The sequence below is a fragment of the Haemaphysalis longicornis genome, unplaced genomic scaffold (assembly GCF_048455015.1).
Source record: "Haemaphysalis longicornis isolate Haplotype H1 unplaced genomic scaffold, Haemaphysalis longicornis Haplotype H1 scaffold_1, whole genome shotgun sequence".
NCBI classification, from domain to species: domain Eukaryota; kingdom Metazoa; phylum Arthropoda; class Arachnida; order Ixodida; family Ixodidae; genus Haemaphysalis; species Haemaphysalis longicornis.
Genome location: NW_027526203.1, coordinates 403617851 through 403637286, shown reverse-complemented (window position 1 = coordinate 403637286; position 19436 = coordinate 403617851). Strand labels below are relative to the sequence as shown.

The 19436-nt window shown below is 49.0% G+C and overlaps 1 protein-coding gene across 6 annotated transcripts in view; it reads right to left on the bottom strand.

Annotated features, from left to right (window-relative positions):
* LOC144155436 (uncharacterized) overlaps positions 1-19436 on the bottom strand; it is a gene marked incomplete at its 5' end in the record, with an annotated part of 31052 nt that overhangs the window by 1115 nt on the left and 10501 nt on the right. For 2 of the 6 annotated variants that reach the window (XM_077686862.1, XM_077686859.1), the window contains 6 exon segments: positions 134-188; positions 245-288; positions 370-545; positions 2743-2773; positions 5574-5658; positions 7250-7295. In XM_077686862.1, the coding sequence (XP_077542988.1) occupies positions 266-288; positions 370-545; positions 2743-2773; positions 5574-5658; positions 7250-7295 (361 nt within the window). 6 annotated transcript variants of the gene reach the window in all.

The following is a 19436-nucleotide window of genomic DNA, read 5'->3' as shown; positions in this document are numbered from 1 at the left end:
GCATTATGGGTTAGATTATGTGTGCAGCTTTGTACAAAGTGAGCAGCTGACGTTGATGGTAACAGTTTTTTCACCCACATAAATATACTCTGTACAGACCGTGTAGCCTGTTGTAGAGAGCACATCAACTCACCCTCATTCTTTGGGTGGCCGAATACCATGGAGCTGCGAATGGGAACAATCCGCTACTTACATGAATGTGCCACATGCGCCACTGCGAGCACAACTAATAATATATACATACAGTCAGTGACATTCGGCGATGTTACTCAAATGGTGGACGTGCAGCTGAAACATCAACACAAAACAGTCAGTTTTCCCACTCACGGTTTTTCTTTTCTTTTCCCCCCCACTACTGCCCCTACTCACAACGGCCGGGGGTCGATGGTCCAGGTTCGAAGGTGGGATCGAATGTTGATAGACGACTCGGACCAGGCTGATCCCATGCGGCACCCTGTGATTGATGACTCGGACCTGGCTGATCCCAAGTGGCACCCTGTGATTGACGACTCGGGCCTGGCTGACCCCATGCGGGCACCATTCCTCTGTAGATAGCCAGGAATCACAATAATGAAAATCGCGCTCAACAAGTGTCAAATGATTCTCCACCAGAGAACAGCACCAAATTGCTATCTTCCTTTTGTTCTTTTTTGAAGAACTCCTCGAGCTTTTTAGTTCCATACTGTGCATGCAATCTTAAATATATAGACGAGTATTCCTGGCAAATGAATGAAGAGCAATGAAGCTGTGTAGTTCTTTTTTTTTTAGCTTTTATTGATATCTTGTACGCAGCACAAAACCTCCTGTGGCAGTGAATCAAACACTGCTTAACGATGGTTCGGCTAAATATGCACTTTGTGAGGAACATATCTGTGTTTTCACCATGAACACCTGATTTGCACTGGCCTGCTAGAAATATGAGATATGAGAGGAGATCCGTCATAACCTCCGGTTACTGTGGTAATGTATATGCACGTGTGTACACATACACACATTCACACACACATACTACATTCATACAGCCATGTGCCTAAGCTTACGTGAAAGACATGCTTCCAGTCATGTGTTGCCACCTTGCTCAGACAGATCCAAAAGCCTGGCATTTTTTCTTCTTTTAAGTAAAAAACGGGGTAAAGGCAAAGCCCTTCGATGGCAGTGCTGTCCTTGGCAAAGTTTTGTTCTCGACTGGGTTACTCAAAGTGGCATATCATATCGACAAGGCAGCAGTTTGGAAAACAACACAGCGAGTCCCTAATCCAGTTGTTTTTTTTTCAGGGAAAAAAAAATCGGTGGAACTTTAGGTAGGCATGACTGGGGTAGGCATCTAATGACACTTGGGACTAATAAAGAAAGCCATACTGCCCTGTTGCTGCCTGGAAGCTAGGGTTTGAATAACTAAGTTGTTGCAGAAAGGATGAGGCTGGAGCTTCTCTTCTATTTTTGTTCTGCTCTGGTTTTACTTGTTTAAGTATAATTAGGTTTAATGCTGCAGTCAGTAGGAGGGCTGGATTTCTGGCATCTGCTCCATGCATAGGGACCCCTGCCATAGTCTCTGGTGAGGAACAATAGCTGAGCCTCTGCATAAACACAAGCGAAAAGTACTATCTCTGAGCAGTTTGGTCATTTTTGACATCGCTCCTCTCATCAAGAAAAATGATCAACAAACTCGACTGCAAGCCAGAATTAGTAATCAAAAGCAAACTTTGTGCGCCGAAGTTTGCGTGACAAGAGTCCTCATGTTAGCTGACTGCCCCAAAAGCGAGCAGGCTTTTATTATTTTAAAATCAGGATTCCCTTTATTTGCAGTGAACAGCGCCCTAAGTCTCCAAATCTCCCCCTGGCCCTTCACTCCCTCCCTTCTAAGACAAAAAAAATCCTGCTGTTCGTAGTTCCCTTTCGGATGTTGCACAGGAAGCTGCTGCTATGTTTTAAGCTACTCGCACGGCTGAAACAATTAGTTTTTCACTAATTATGGTTGCTCGCTTATATAATAACCTGAACAAATCGTACTTTGACAAGATCCAGTCCTCTCATTCATGGTCATGCAGGAAAAGAACACCGGGAAAGCAAGAAAATGTATTGCTAGGAAACACCCAGGATAGTCAGTGTCTGGAACTGCGAGCAGGAGTGTTTGAAGCGCATCCTCAGCTACCGTTTATATCTAAGTGGTGCTGCCCCCACTTGAGCACTACCACTCACATTCCCCCCAATAAAATAGCTTTTTTTTTCGTAATCTGAACTACGATACCTCTACACAAGTTTGTTCCCTAATCCCAGATGCTCGTTTACCATTCTCATATCACTAATTTTTTCATCGCTTAATAGACTGACCTGAGTTATCTTTTTTTTTTGCCTCACACGTTATTTTATTATCTCTCTATATTCTAATTATTGAAAACCCAAGTGCCTGGCCCTGCCGTGAAGTGACAGGGCCCTGACGTGGCCCTGCCGAGGCTTAAAGCGAAACACCAATGAAAAAGGGTGGAGAAAAGAGGAGGACACAATCCCACTCGTCCAGATTGATGCCTTAGCTCACTCTTTGTTCCTGTCCTTTCTCGCTGGGCTTACCTGGCCAAACTTCCACTGCTCCTGCTAAGGACGCTTCAAACAGCAGCAACTACTGCTTCTGCCAGCTTAATTAGTAATTGCACATTTTGTCTTACGTATGCCTTGCAGAGCCGTATTGTAGAAGGCGCTAGTTTTTATAAACAATCATATAGCGGGATCATGCCACTTTCTTACCTGCGATTTCCAGCCTTTGGTGGCACATGGCCTGAAGTAAAGGAAAAAGAAAGAAGTGAGTGTTGCAATAAAAGAAAAAAAAAACAGTTTGTTGCAGCTTGTTGCTGTTATGCAAGCAAGGTGCTACAACTCGTTCAGTGAGACCTCACTGTCGTGACGGTGCAGCACAATGTTGGTGTAACACCATTAAATAGCTGGCTTGCTTGTTTGTCCACTTTCACACGATTATAACTTTGGTTTGCTGATCACTGAAATCTTCTTCACGTTAGTCCCAGGCCTGCATTCACTTTTTTCTGTCACCGCGCAAACTGCAGTCTCCCTTATGATGTAAACGGCTGGTGTTACATGTAGTAAGTGTACCACTTTCTGACTGGGGTCTTATGTGTCAAGGCTACTTGGAACTGGTGGAACAGCGTTCCTAGTTCTAAGCATTTTTCCACTTAACCAATCATTAATGGCTTACTGTTTAAGAAGACCCATTCCCCAAAGGGAGTGTAAACGGTTTCAAGTTCAGTGTTCATGTTGAACTGGCCAAGCAGACTAGCTGTCAACTCCTTCTTTGGCCATGGCCCACTGAGCTTCACCTTCAGTGGTCACCACGTTTCGCTGTGCCGGCTGGTTTGAGACATTTCTGTACGCAGCCAGCGATGCATGCGTGAGCCAGTCTCCTATATGCTCCTTTTAAATTTTTATGCGAAAGCATTAGTTGACTTAGAAGGTTGAAAATTCGGTGTTGTCAGCATTGTAACTGAGAGATGGCAGAAAAAATTGCTTACAGCGAAAAGAGAACATAAGTAAATTAATTGAGTTGCAAAAAAAAATGGTAAATTTGGTTCCGGATGGGAACTGAACACAAGGCATCCTCAAGGCAAGATGAGCACACAACTACAATGCCATGACAGCTGGATGGCCCTAGCCGACTGCAGGTGGACCTAGTGAATGTGGTGTGGCCTTTGACTCGGAAACGTGTGCTAGAGACATGTACTCAGCAGTCTACATGAGTAATTTCTGCATGCTAATGACAGGAGTTCTAAAGCAAGTAGTAAAGTACGTTTCCACGAAATGTTCTTTTTCTTTCGCAGTGTGAACACACATATGTGCTGGCCTGATGTTAGGTATAAATAGTGCTGGCTTGGGCCTGCTGGTAGGACATTGCAAGATTAGTAGCGCCCCGTGTGTGTCCGCTCGCTTCATCCTTGTCGGTGTCTGTGTCAGCGCTACTGAACTTTTTTTATGTCCAAAGTTGCGCTTTGAACTCTAACGTCGTCGACCGTTACATACAGCTTTACATACAGTGAGTGTTATGTTGCTTGGCATGTCGTAAGGCTCAAAGTTGCGCCCAATTAACATTAAGCCTACATACAGGCCTAAAAGGGTGATTAGCCAATTCTCAGTCATAGAAACAGAGAAGAAGAAGAAGATGCAAATGGGAAAGGATGACAATGATCATGAGAGTAAATATGATTTCAGCACTCACTGCACCACCGAACTTCACACTCGTACCACTGCCTCACCGAGTGGTGCAGCAGCGCCCAGAGATAAAGGGAGCTTTCTCGGTGCCCCCATAATACAGGCATATCCGTTCGGCAAACGCTTTCACATTCACCACATCGTCAGGGATGCTAAGTGTCCACAAAATTTATTTTACAGCTGATCTGTATATGGCTCACTCACCGGGAGCTGATTTGGACACTTCTTCCCATGCGGGCTAGAAGGAAATGAAGCAGCCAACCTAGCAGCTCGAGAACTAACGGACCGAGCCGGGCCAGGCCGAATCCCGTCCCATTGAGCCCAATGAACCCGCGACAGCCTTTTGACTTTCCATGAAACCACTTGCCACCCTCGCAGACACTACCCCTCCACCCCATTGGTCACATTTTTAACATGGAGGAACAATACTGGCGCGTTCTTGAACCGATACCATCCCCTGTCGCGTCAGACTACACACAATTTATCCTTCTGTATTACCCTCTCCCCAATGTCCCGGCTGCGGAGCCCATGGAACAGTTGCCCATATCACTGGCAATGGCCTTGGAGTGCATTCCCTCTCCTCTCTTGTGTGGAGCACTGGGAGGCGGCGTTAGGCAGTTGGGATCCTCGGGTCCAGCAAGGACTCGCTGAACGAGCAGCCTAGGTCAACGGCGGCGTCCAAGCGCTGGTCACCACTCGTTGTTGACCCAACTGATGCAGAATAAGTTCTCTCTCTCTCTCTTTTCGGGATTTCTTTGTGTTGCAGTCCATCAGCAGCATACACTTTGTGGCAAAGCCAACTTTCTCCTTAATGCTGTGTAGCTGATATCGGATGTACATATCTTGGAAAAAATTATGGTGCAGTTGACCACTAGGACGACTCTATAATTGCCCGGAGTTGTTAACAATTAGCGATTCCCATCTGCTGGCAATACATGGACTTCTATTGGAGGAGTATGGTTACAAAAATCACAGTTTTAATACAAATAACATGAAGTCACTGCTCCTAATTGCTGCAGCCACATCGCATAGCCCATTAGCCTCCATCCTATGGTCAGCGCCATGTTTGTCTGCTAGGATAAGACTAGTCCTAAGTTTCATTAAGCTCATTAACTAAAAAGTCTGCTAAATAGCAAATTACAAACAACCGTGGTTTTTTTCTTGCATTTATTAGAACTGAAGCGGTCAGTACATTAATAAATACAGTATGTATAGTCAATTTGCAATTAAAAGCGGATTTGTCATTCATTTTGTAATACCATTAACAGCTTCACTATTCAATCATGTAAGAGTGGCTGAGTGTCAATCATTTTTCCTTTTTTGCATGCACAGTGGTACAGTAAGCACTGACGCTCGCTTACGGAAGGGCTTGACGACTGCAGTCGGGCGATCCTCACGCTGGCAATTAGAGGGAAGACTGGGCTTGCTCTCCTTGGTGGAAGTTCCCTGCGATTATTTACACAACAACAGTTTAAAACACGTTATCTTACTATGCATGCCCCAGCCAAACAACCATTGGAAGTTCAATTCGAACCGTCGAAAACACAATTGCACCAATTGGAACTAACTGCATTTCCAATGGTCCAACAGTGCGATATCTTGTGGGCGGTGGCGCCACCGCGAACAAGGTGCTGCAGTGTTTATTGAAATGACACTGCAACACATTGTCCAGGGATGTAGCCAGAGGGGGGGGTCTGAAGTTCAACTCCAAAATTTTTCCACGCAACACTTCAGCCAGGTTCACGGTGTTCCTTTGGGCAAAGTCCTCCCTTCCAATAACCCAGAACACTCTGATAAAAAATTTTGGCCCTGGATTTAACCATAATGAAACACTAGAAATAAAAATATATAGGGCGGTTGTGCTCAATGTGCATATAGAAAAGGTGGGCCCAAATCATCTTTTATTTTTTCTAAGCTTTAATAGAAGCCGCTGCACTACAAGCCACTGAGGCCACTTCTGGCTCCACCTTCTTCCGCAACTCCCTTGGAGCAGCACAAAACCTTGTCGGTATGCGGAATGTGTACTTGGGCTTCTCGATTTGGCACAATTTTGCCGAAAACATTAACATTCCTAATAGCTACTGCTGTGCTGCACCTGGGCAACTACCGTTGCTTCTCATATATGTACCCACCTCCTATGTAATAATGTGGGGTTTTTAAGGGGGGCAAAATAAAATGAAAAATTTTATTTCCGTAATGCTCTACAATTCTTCTTTCCAAAAAGCTACTGCTAAAATAAATGATCCTTCAATAGTTAATTTTGAAAGAAGAAAGTCGTGACAACTTCGCGACTGCCTCCTGCTGCAATACAGCCGCATGTAACGGAATGCTGCGGGGTTATTGTTTACTGTGTCAGAGGAGGCAGTCATGACCTCACAGCTTTGCATCAGTTGGGCGAACATGAAGTGATAGAGTTGAATTTGTGTTGTAGCGTTTAGGGCGAGACTTGTATGGTCAGTTTATTGCTTTTTTCTTTTTGCAAATAGACGTTTTTTCTTTTTTTTTTCTTTTTTCGCAGCAGGCACGGTGTACATTCACGTCACATTAGAGAAGCAGTGGTGCCACCAGATTACCACCAACATGGCAGGCCGACCAGTTGAGAGTACAGCTTGGATTACCACTCCATTCCTAATGGAAAACATTAATGTGGTATGACGCAAAAGTGTCGGGGAGCCCCCATGCCCTTAACCAGGGCAGAAATAGTCAATACCATTTATGCCAAACTGGGATATTTTGAAGTACTGCTCACATTGAGCAGTGTGAACATCCGCTTAAAGATTTTTTTTTGTCCACATCGAGCTTTTCGTATATCACATGAGCAATTATATTGAACTAATTTCTGACATCCTTCTGGGTGCGTACATTTGGGTGTAACTCCAGTGGGATACATCACGCCCCAACAGGTGACGTTACCGGAAATTGGAAAGCAGAGGTTGATTCTGCACGCAAGCTAACACGAAGTCAGCCAAGGGCTCTGTTTGTAAATATAAATAAATAAATAAATAAAAGGGCTTGGCATATTTTTATGGCATCTTACCCTGCTGTCCATCTTGACAGAGACGCGGCTGGTGGACGGACCAGAACTGCGTAAAAAAAATTCAAAAAAATTAAAAAGCCATACCCCCAAGGTCCCCTCGCCTTGCAGAAATAGCTAATTTGTTGAATATTACGTTACTAATTAATGAGCCACTGTGGTATGACTCACAGTTGTTTATTTAGATTAGACTATTTAGCCCCACTGCTCTGCATCTGCATGCATCGAGTGAAAAGAAATGTCGTCCGCAAACTCCAACCGACCACATTTTGCAGCGTGCTAAGCTTAATGAAAATTCTCACTTTTACGGAACCTTTCTAGCATCAAGCTGCAATACCATATGTTTTATAGGAGCAGCAACAGAACGAGAGCTATCTTCATCAATCATGTACATGCCCCACACAACACACACACAGACACTGGAAGGAATCAAGTCCAGCGCCTCTTTATTTATTCATCAACCTAATCCAGGAATCTATACATCTATACAGAAAGGAAGGCTGGCAGTCTACAACGTCAAGGGAGGCATAGCTTTTTTACTACGACTATGTAAAGTTAACATTTTAAATTTGTGCTAAAGAAAGTGAAGAAAAACGCTTCAGTGTGGGTAGCGAACCCACACTTTCTGATTAGATCTCGGATGCCATGTTGTCAGAGTGGCACTGGCTGACACTAACGTCGGACACACTAGCGTTTAATATACAGGGTATCCCAGCTGTCATGCACCAAGATTAAAAAAAAAGAGCAATGGCGTTGCTCGAACAAATCCTAGAGCATAATGATTCCTGTTGAGTGTGGTAGTGGCGTTATTTTTTCGTTAAAAAGGTTTAATTAATTAATTGTAATTAATTATCCAACTCGAGAAGTACTGTCTTTATCATTAAAGTGTCGATAAGGCACTTGTACGTAACCACGAGAGGCATCTAACTGCGGTATTCCGCGAAATATGAAAAATACAACGTGACGATGGTCCGGCGCGCTTAGTGAACCAGCGCCTTCAAATACGCTGGTCGTTGCGCTGCTGAGCACAAGGTCGCGGGTTCGATTCCCGGCCGCGGCGGCCGCTTTTCTGGTGGAGGCGAAAAGCAAAAACGCCCGTGTGTGCGAGATTTCGGCGCACGTTAAAGATCCCCAGGTGGTCAAAATTAATCCGGAGCCCTCCACTACGGCGCGCCTCATCGCCTGCGTTGCGTCGGCGCGTTAAACCCTACAATCATCAAATACGCTGGTTGAACGCAACTGCTTTGCCTGTCGCTCGCCCGAAGAGACAGCGCATCACCTTGATAATGGCATACATGGAAGGAGCAGCAACACAGTTTCGCTGAGCGCGTGTGGCAGATAAGAGATAACACACAAACTGGGTCGCGATTTCTTTGTTTCTTTCTTCTATTTATTTCATGCTGGCTAACTTAGAGGCAGCCTCTTCAAGGGCACTGCTTTAGGGTGCGGCGGGAACGCCGTCACATGTATAATTCGCGGAGTTTCTTTATTAGTCAGAATAAATGAGTACGCAATTAATTCGGCTCTGAAAATACCGCAGTTAGATGTGTCTCGTGGGTACCTAGTGCCTTATTGACACTTTAATGGTGAGGACAGTAATTGTCGAGATAGATAATTATAATTACAAATAATTAAATAAATCTTAACGAAAAAATTACTGACCCTTACTTAATCCACTGTACTGAGACATTATGCACTAGGATTTCTTCGCCTAACGCTATTGCTCTTTTTTTTTTAAATCTTGGTGCATTATAGCTGGTACACCCTGTATACCTTCAGAGTAATTGAGAACACAGTCGCACAGATAGCTGAATTAGTAAAGCATCCGAGATCTAATAGGAAGGCGTGGGTTCGGCCGCCCTTCTGTACGCGTATTTTTCTTCACTGTCTTCCCTTAACAAAAATCCTAGAAAAGAATAGCTTAGTACTTCCTCTATGCCTCAATGACGTTAAAGACTGCCGGCCTTTCCTCCTGTATAACCTCAACGAGTCCCTGATTCCCCGGGCGCCGCCGGCTGCCGAGTTGTGCGGGCGTGCTTCGCACCGCCGAAAATGCACCGTACGACTTTCTGAAGTCTCAAGGACCATCGGAACACCCGAATCCGAGGTACGGGGCCATTTCTTCAACAATTTGAGCCCCTTTTGTGGATCCTCGATGGGTGCCCGTCGCGGCCTCGGACGCGGTAGTCGCTAGGCCCGGGACCGTGCCGCGACGTCTCGCTTGTGTTAAACGACCCCGTCGCTCATCAACTAAGCGGACGTTGACCTAAAATTGCGACCGCAATGCGAGTCGAAGTTGAAGGCGAGGAGATTTTACCGCTCATGCAGAAAAGGAACGGCAGGCTAAGCCTAACGCAACCTCACCAAGATTGCCAAGATGGCCTGCCGACGGTCGACTTGGAACCCAAGATTGATGATGATGATGATGCTTAGTGGCTTCCTCTTTGTAACGGGGTGGCGCTGCACAGCGGCCTTAGTCGCAACGCCACTGTACAATCACCTCGCAAAAAATACAAACAAGATAAATAAAAAATAATACCAAAATAAAAAGAAAATACTTTTACGAAATTTTTGTGCTAGTCTGACTTCTTTGCTCGCATGTCTTCTTCTCAGATTGTTCTCTGCTCTTTTCCCACCAACATTCTAACGTTCATTTACTAACCTCTACTGCTGTCCAATTCACTTTTCCGCTAAACTTAAAGCCAAGGGCCTCCGGAAGCTGGATGGCTCCCTCACTGAGGACTGGACGGATGGTTTCTGGCTCCTTTCCGCAGCCTGCGCATAGTTATTCCTGTACCAGCTCGCGGATAAGCGTTTTTTCCCGCAAGCAACCCGCCCGGGCTTCAAAAAGCAATGCACTCCCTTTGGTATTACCGAATAATTTTTCCCTTGTGATCTCCTGCTTCCCGATCCTGTAGATATCTAAGGACTTCTTCGCATCCGTCCTCTTTTTCCAGGTCGTTGTCTCTGATTCTTTCACGTCATTTTTTATTGTCTTGGTCGTTTCCCCTGCACTTCCAGGTTTCGTATACTTTGTCCTGAGCCTTCTGGTTCTTTTCCTCGTGTCCACGCTTTTCATGTAAAGATACCGTAACACTTTGGCCGCCCATCTCCGGTTATCAATATTTCTAAGTCGGTCTTCAAAACATACTTTGCTCCGTGCTTCTCTCGCTTCGAAGGATGCCCATCCCATGTCTCCCTGCACTGCCTCATTTGTTGTTTTACTGCGCGCTACTAATGCCAATTGACCTACCGCCATCTGATTTACATCTAGCCCTGATTGAATCTCTGATTTGACACACTACTGCGTTTTAAAACGTGAGTGCTGGTACCATTACTCCCTTCCAGATTCCTCTCACTACTTCATATCTGTTACAACCAACTTGCGAAGCCATTTCGGGAATCCAGTCACCGTTTACAATGGCTGAATTCTTGGCCGCAATCGATCAAGCTAAACTACGTACTGCCCCCGGTCCCGACGGCATTACTTACGAGGTGTACAAAAATATTGACGACCCAGCTCTCACGATGCTTCTGGACTCCTTAAATCAGGTGTGGCTCTCTGGTAAACTCCCTGAATCGTGGCTTCGGGCGGATATTGTCCCCATCCCGAAGCCCGGGAAATCACCACATGAACTTTGTAACTTGCGCCCAATCACCTTGACATCTACGCTGTGCAAGCTGTTAAGGCGGATGCTTGCCACGCGTCTTCAGTGGTGGCTTAATACTTTTCAGTGGTATCACCCGGCGCAAATCGGATTCAGGCCTCATCTTGGTACTGAGGATGGCTTGGAATACCTGTCATCTATGGTTTTGGTGGGAGGCCGTTCTCGCCGTGTGAGGACTGTGCTAGCTATGGACATATGCAAGGCGTATGACAATGTTAGCCATGCTGCCATCTTAGAGGTACTAAGTTGTCTCCGCCTCCCAGACAAAGTCTGTGTCTTTGTCCGGCACTTCCTACAACACCGCTCTTTCTCCGTACGCATCAACGGTGGAAGTTTCGGCTCCTTTACACCAGTGCGCGGCGTGCCACGAGGGTCTGTTCTGTCTCCGCTACTTTTTAACATCGTCTTGTTGCCGCTAGCCTAGCACCTGTCCACTATTCAAGACCTGTATTTCCCAGTGGCGTAGCCAGGGAGGGGGCACACCGGGCCCGTGCCCCCCCCCCCCCCCCCCAAAAAAAAAATGTTTCGTGCCAGGATGGGGTGCGGTTCAAGTAGCCTGAAGTCGCCTGCAGGCGCGGAACCTGCAGTTTTAAGCACATTCTTGCTCATATAAATCTGAAAACAAGGGCTACGTCAACGTCTGATCCCTTGATTTGATTTGATTGATTGATTGTAGGGTTTAACGCGCCGTAGTGGAGGGCTCCGGATTAATTTTGACCACCTGGGGATCTTTAACGTGCGCCGAAATCTCGTACACACGGACGTTTTTGCTTTTCGCCTCCATCAGAAAAGCGGCCGCCGCGGCCGGGAATCGAACCCGCGACCTCGTGCTCAGCAGCGCAACGCCTTAGCCACTGAGCCACCGCGGCGGGTGACGTCTGATCCCTGTGCCCGCTCCGGATGCTGTAGATGTCAACATATACAGCCCGGCTGCATTTCGCGCCGGATACACCGAGCTGCCCCGGAAACCTGGACTGGACTGGAAAGGACTTTATTCACATCGATTCTGCAGTGGGCGGGAACCTACCGCGAGCCAATCGAGGCAGTCCCGCTGTTTCGCAGGCGGAACAGCACGGCCGGGAGATGAAGGAACAGCAGGAAAAGCCTCATATAGCCATACATGTGGTCTGGACTTTAGCGTGTCATTCCTTGTCTTTACACTGGTACAAAGTGTAATAACATGACAGAGCATTCCACTGTATTTTGTTCAGTCAACTATCAATCCTTGATGTGTTTATTTTTCTACCGACATCGCACTTCATTGACTATTGCAGTTCCATAATTTGTGCTATATGAAAGCATTGCTCTGCTACGCTTGGTGACACGCTTGGCCGCTCGATGCTGGCGCGATTACCTTCAAATCGTGCTCGACTGTACGTCATAGCTGATAAGAAAACTTATTAGTCCCTTTCCTAAAGGAAAATATAAAACACGCGAATCGTGATAGTAAACACCCGGTGTTGGCCTCCACTTCCGCCTGACGAACTTCGGGCACCGCGCGCCACTCCCGAGGACACTCATGATCACGCTCACGAGCACGTGCCCGCATAACCGCCTGCTCTACGGACGAACGAATCACCCGTGGCCTACCCATAGACCGGTGAACGGAAATTTAGGCAATCATCATCATCATCTAATCTCCTTAAGGTGGGCTTTACGGTTAGCGCTCAGCATACACAAATCGCATGTTGAAGTGAGTTATTTCAAACCTCGTTTGAAAAACAATGCGGAAGAAGCCTTGCCTACATATTTCCCCCTCCCATCTTTTGGTAGACCGCGGCCCCCCGCCCCCCCCCCCCCCCCCCCCCCCGAAAAAAATTCCTGGCTACGCCCCTGGTATTTCCTCATGTACGCGGATGACATCACTGTATGGACAGTCCATCCATACCTGCCAAGACAAGCCGAGTGCCTCCAGCAAGCGTTAACAGACTGCCAGAAATGGTGTGAGTATGTGGGCCTCACCCTCTCTCAAGAGAAGACTGCTGCACTTACAGTCGCCAACGCTTGGGGCCGTCGCTCCCTTGCAGTATCACCGATCGTCCTACAACTGAACGGTACCGCCTTTCCCATTGTCGGGCACCTTCGGGTTCTGGGCCTAGAGAGATCGGCCTCAGGGTCGGCAGCTCAGTGGATACGATCTGCTCGACGGAAAGCCGGACAACTGCTCCACCTTGTTCGCCGCATCTCCCAGAAGTCTGGCGGGGTCTGCTGGACGATGGCCCGTCTCATAGTGCGTTCTGTACTACATCCAAGGCTCGTGTACCAGGCACAGTTCCAGCACATGACGCAAGGGGTCTGGGACCGGCTGGAGGCTATTAACAGGGCCGCCATGCACACTATTACTGGACTCCACCGCCTAACACCAATTCCACAGCTCCAAGCAGAAGCCCAGCTAAACACGCTTGATGAACTCATTCATCAGCGTCGTTAATTCCGCACGCCTGCTGAAACGTGGACTGGTTCCAGAGGCAGCAGCTCTCGCCGCGTACATGGGTCAGCCGCCGAATACGATGCCAGCCTTTTCTGCCGCAAGGCCGCCGTGGCTTTTCCATCAGGTGACGGACAACAAGCCTCTGACAAGGCTACACGTCCGTACCTCGGGCCTTCACCAGCCTCCAGATGCCGTCCTTCATGTCCCTGACTGGGCGCCTGAGACGCAACCGCTGGTTGTCCAGGCTTTTGTGGACGCCGGGGCATACGACTGCTTCGTTACCACGGCCTTGACGTGTCCCTCCCACCCTGCCCTAAATCAAAGCTGCGGGTACGAGTCACTCCGTGCACTCCCAAGCCTGCTAGCAGAACTTACTGCCATTAGGGATGGCCTTCGGGCGCTTGCATCGACTTTGACTACTGGGGACAAGCTGGAACTTTACACGGACTCAACGGCAGCGATTCGGGATTTGCGTCGCGTTGCACGTTGTACAAGCCTGGCCGCACGCATTCACGAGATTATGGACACTTATCCATGCCCTGTCCGCGTTTCATGGATTCGCCGGGACACGCTTCCTGCCCACACTGTGGCAGATCGCGCCTGCCACCGAAGAGTCCTCCCACGGCCACTACCACTACTTCGAGTATCTACTCTAGAAGAACTGTTGGTGGAAAAAGAGAACCTCCGCCGCGCCACGCGTGCTTTACTTCCACCGCGTGGAACTGACCTCCCCAGTGGGCTCGCTCGCTGAAAGGAGGTCTTGCTGCGGAGGCTTCGAGTTGGGGTGGCGTTATCCCCAGCAGTTACTCACTCTTGGCCTGCCCGATACCACGCTCCGTTTGCGGACACTTGCCCCTTCTGTGTGACTCCTGCGCCAGAAGCTGACGTTGAACACCCGTTGTGGACTTGTTCAGGTCTTATAATCGCCAGAATCATACACCTCCGAGGCACAGGGCTCCATCCTGGGAGATCCCCCGATCTTAAGCGTTGGATATGGGGCCCGTACCGGTCTCTTCTTGGCTTTCTGCGTGCAACTGGTGCAATGTTGTACCTATAAACCTCCCTGTTATGCCGTAAGGCAATCTATCGCATTAAAAAAATATCTGTTATATCCCCACAGTGCTCTGTGCTTCATGATAGAGGCGTTTCTTTTGCCTTTCATTCTTAAATGCTCCTCATGAGTTTTTAGATACGCCTGACCTTCGTTTATCCATATGACCAGATGTTTGTGTTCCGTTACCCACGGTATTGCTGCTTGTTGAACGAATACCGATTCGTTACGGGCGTCGTCACTAAAAGCCAGAACTCCAGACTTTGCTGTGCTAAACTCTAACCCCAGTTCAGTGGCTTCTTCCCCGCAGATATCTGTGAGCTGTTGCAGACACTGTTTGCTATCTGCTAGTAGTACTATGTCATCTGCATATATCAGTCCCGGGATATGTTGTTCCACTTCCTGTCCTTTGCGGCTATAACACAGATTGAAACCTATTTTACCCTTCAAGCTTTCTTTCTATCCTAGCCATGTACAGCATGAACAGCAATGGCGACAGAGGACAACCCTGCTTTAAACCTCTATTTGTGGCTACCGGTTCCGTGCACTTTTGGTCCTCCGAGGTAGTTTGCCCCTCGCTCTCATTGTAAATTCCCTGCAACAGCTGTATAAAGTCCTGGCCTAATCCCTCCCGCTCAAGTATGCTCCATAGAAGTTCTCGATCTACGTTGTCGTAGGCTCCCTTTATATCGAGAAATGCTATCCATAGTGGTCGCTCCTGAGCCATCTATGCACACCTCTATGCATTGGGTTAGGACAAGGCGTCTGTCTTAAGGCGTCTGTCTCGTCTGAATCCATTTTGTAGTTCTCCAAGTATGCCGTTCCCCTCTATCCACGCCTGTAGTTCCGCTTTTATGGCTTGCATTGCCAGCCTGTATGCCACTGAGGTAACTGTAATAGGCCTGTACGAATCGGCATCAGCCCTGTCTCCCTTACCTTTATATATCATCTTCATCCTGCTCTTACGCCAATTGTTCGGTACTTGCTTAGTTTTTATCACTTTTTCGGTTGCTCGAATCAGTTGTGCCTTGCTTTTTAGGCCCAGTAGGTTGACCAGCCGTATAGGAATTTCATCCGTCCCTGTTGCCGTATTAGCTGGAACATTTTCCTCGGCTTTTTTCCAGTTTAGATTCTCCAACTTTAGCTCTCTATCTGTACGCACCTCAGTTACCGCACTCTCTAAATGCTAAATGCTGTAGTCCTCTCTCCGTTCTTCTGAACTTCTCTCGTACCATTGAGTGAATGTGAAATACTGCCTCTTCCCCTTTTAGTACCTGACCTTCACCGTTTATGACATGACGTTGTACTTCTTCGGTCTTTTTCCTTAGTTCCTTTACATGATTCCAAAACTTTCTCGGCGCGCCTTTATCCTTTGCCCGTATATTCGAGACCCATCGCTCACTTTCTCGTTTAAGTTTTTGCTGTACAAGTTTTTGTACTTCCAGCTTCTTTCCTCTGTTTGCATTCCCACTCGCTTGGCCTCCCTGTGCTCTCTCGAGGCTTGCTGCCTTTGTGTTATAGCTTCCTTAATTTCCTTGTTCCACCAGCTTGCGTTTCCTTGTTCCACCAGTTGTTCCTTGTTCCTTGTTTCCTTGTTCCAACCAGTTGCGTTCTTTCGCGTACCTGGTCTTTCCTTGAATGAAACCAATTAGTTCGCTGTATTCCCAATCTTTCGTAGGTTCTCTCTCGATTTCCGTCTCCAGGCTTTTGGCAATATTAGCCATTTGGTGATCGTTTAATTTCAAGTCGTGTACCACCGTTTTCTGGTTTTGACCTTCCATTTTTCCAAAAGTCAAAGTTATCCGTTTGTGGTCCCTTCCTAAGCTGTGGGCACCTATTTCATCTATTTCCATTAGAGTCAACCTTTCACACACTCCTTCTGAAAGGAGGCTGTAGTCTATACTGGACTGCTTTTCCCCTCGTTCCCAAGTAATTTGTCCCTCACATTTATTCTCTCTGTTTACTATAATGAGATTATGTTCATCACACATATCTAGTACCAGTTTGCCGTTGCGGTCTGTGTATCCGTCCAGGTCCTCAATGTGGGCATTCATGTCTCCCACTAGAATCACCTCTCCCGATTGTCTTAACTGATCGATGTCCCGCTTAATGCATCCTACCAGTTTTTCATTCTTTTCTCTAACCTCCCTGTCATCACCTGACCACAGATAGGCGACTCCCAACAGCGTTTCTCTTCCCGCTATCATGCCCTTAACCCACAAATGTTCTTCGCAGATTTCGTTTACTCTGTGCCAATTGGCTCCCTGTTGAATAAGCATGCCGACCCCTCCCCCTTTTCTAGTACCTACGGTTCTGTTACAGCCTTGCCATATATATCCATGCATTCCATATATATCTATGCTCTTCTAAATCTCCAAGAAACGTTTGTGTAAAGGCATATACTTCAGTTTTTTTTTCTTTTTCTAGTTGACTGCGAACCTCTAACCATTTTTCCCGTGATCTGCCCCCGTGCTTGTTTATGTAGTTAATCTTAATCACTCCACGCTTTTTCTTTCGGCTAATTCTTTTCCGATGTTTGGGATGAGAGTCGGTCACCGGGGGGGGGGGGGGGGTGGCGTCGCTTGCCTCTTCGCTCGCCTGCATTGCTACCTCATGCCCCTTTCTAAGCTTTTGTGCGCCCTGTGTGCTAACTTTGGCACCTTCCTTTGCGCTGTACATTTGACCTCGATCGCAATCGCTTGCCCCTGCCACATTTTCACTGTGCCTGTTATTTAGTCCAGCTTCCGGGATGCTCTTGGCCCCCCTAAGAAAGCTACCGCCCGCGCAGCTAGTCGCCTCCCCGTCTGCTCCGCTACGCCCTCAGTGAAATGTACTCCGTCCCCTACAAACGCCTGGCCCCGGCCCGCACGGTGCACTTCCCGGTTGAGGTCAACCACTTCAAAATTCATTGCTTTAGCGAGCGTCCAAATTTCCCGGTTCGCTTCTACCACTGCCCTTGCTACGTGGCCTCCTCTGCCCTCAACTTCCGGCACCGTGCAGACCGCGATCTGGACGTCGTCCGAAATCGCCCGGAGTTCACTGACTCCCTTCGCCACCTGCTTCGCTATGACTCGTCCTCTTCCCTGAAGCACGTCGTTTACTCCCCCCCCCCCATTATCACCACTAAGTGCTTGTCTGTCATTGTGTCCCACACCTGCTCTTTCGCCTTCGCCATAGCGGGCGGCGCTCCAGGAGGCGCCCCCGGCGGAGACCTACGTCACCACAAGGCGGGAAGTTTGAACAAGTTGAGGCTGCTGCGGGCCGCCCGCATGCCGGACCTCCCTCGCAATGACATCAAGATCGTCATGAGACCCCGGGGTGGCCTCCAAGTTTGCGAGGTGTCCCGCGTGGAGATCAGTCGAGCCATCACCGCGGCGGCGCAAGTCGGCGGGGTCGAGGCCAAGGACGACGTAGTATGCCCGAATCGCCAACAGAACATCGTCATCGTAAGCAAGCCAAAGAGAGAGAACGCCGACAAGTACGCCCTGGTGGAACGCATCGTCATCGACTGGACGTCCCACGAGGTGAGCGCTTGCGAGTCGGCGCTTCACGGTACAGTCAAGGGAGTGATCCGGGGCGTTCGGCTGACGGACACCGCCCGAGAAATCCAAGAACTCGTGGTCTACGAGCACAACCCGTCGGCCCCCCAGGCGAGCCGGATAGGCAAGACCACGTCCGTCGTCATCGCCTTCACGGGGCCCAAGGTACCGAACTACGTCCGGTATGGGAACCTCGATCCTGGTCGAGTGCTCGCTGTACCGCAAGCAGATTGACATCTGTTACCAGTGCGGCCGCGTCGGTCATCGGATGGATGTGTGCCCCAATCCCCAAAACCGAATCTGCCGGGGGTGCGGCGTCGCCAACCCGGACTCCAAACACACCTGTAACCCAAAAGGCGGTCTCTGCGGGGGCAACCATCTCACCGCAGATCGGGCCTGCAAAGCCCGTTTCAAGACCCCCTACGTGGTGCGGCGCCGGCGCTGGGAGCGCCGACGGGCCGACTCCGAAAAAAGTCAAGAACGCAGTGGTCCTACAGGGCGACCCCAACGCAGCAACAGCCCTCGCCGCCGGTCGGCAACACCGGCCCGCAAGGGGGTCCACCAGAGCCGACGACGCTCCACGTCCCGCGGCCCAAGGGGTGCGGGCCGGACGCCATCGGACGGCCCCTCGCGTCGCCGCCGTGCACCGACATCGGGCGGTGCCAAGGGTGGCCGGAGCAGCAGCCGACGACGCGGGTCCCGTTCGAGATCGAAGTCTAAGGGCCGGGCCCCTTCGACGGAGGAACGCCGAGAAACAGGTGGGCTGGACCGACAGGTCTTCCGTCGCTCTCGCATGCGAAAAGGAGTTCCTTCCTCTCAGCCCCCTTCCTCCCCTCCTCCTCCCTCTAACCAAAGCGCTCCTACCGCTGAATGTAGCGAATGCGCGGATCTGAAAAAGCTAATCGAAAAGCAGAACGCTCAAATCCAACAACAGCACCTGCAGATCACGGCGTTAATGGAGAAAATGGATGCGCTAGCTAGCGGAAGACTCGCTGGGGCAGTTAAATCAAACGAAGCGTCCGGGGACGCCAACACGAAACGCAAGGTGCCACGGCGGGACCCCGCACCCCTACCCGATCGGGAGGCGGAACCGTCCACGTCGTCGTCGCCCCGTCACGAGAAAATGGACGCCGAGACCTCGAAGCTGGAGGGGGCGTCGCTAGAGCCAAGTCAGATGCAACAGCTACAGGACGGCCTGGCGGCGGTCCTCGCGGCCGTTAACCAACTAACCCAACAGCAGAACGACATGCAAACGAAGCTGGAGCTCCTAGGGTCCAAAATGGGAAGCCTGAAGCACGAAATGGTCGAGATGGAGAACAGGATGGAGGACTTCTCCACCAAGGTGGACCAACAAGCCGCCAAGACCTCGTCCTTGGAAGCGAAAATGCGGTGCACGGACCTTTCCGGGAAGAGAAGGGAGCGCACGTACCAGTAAAATCAAGGGAGCGGTCGCAAGTAGGCGCGACCAGGTGACCTCGGACGACGATGAAGAGGAACAACA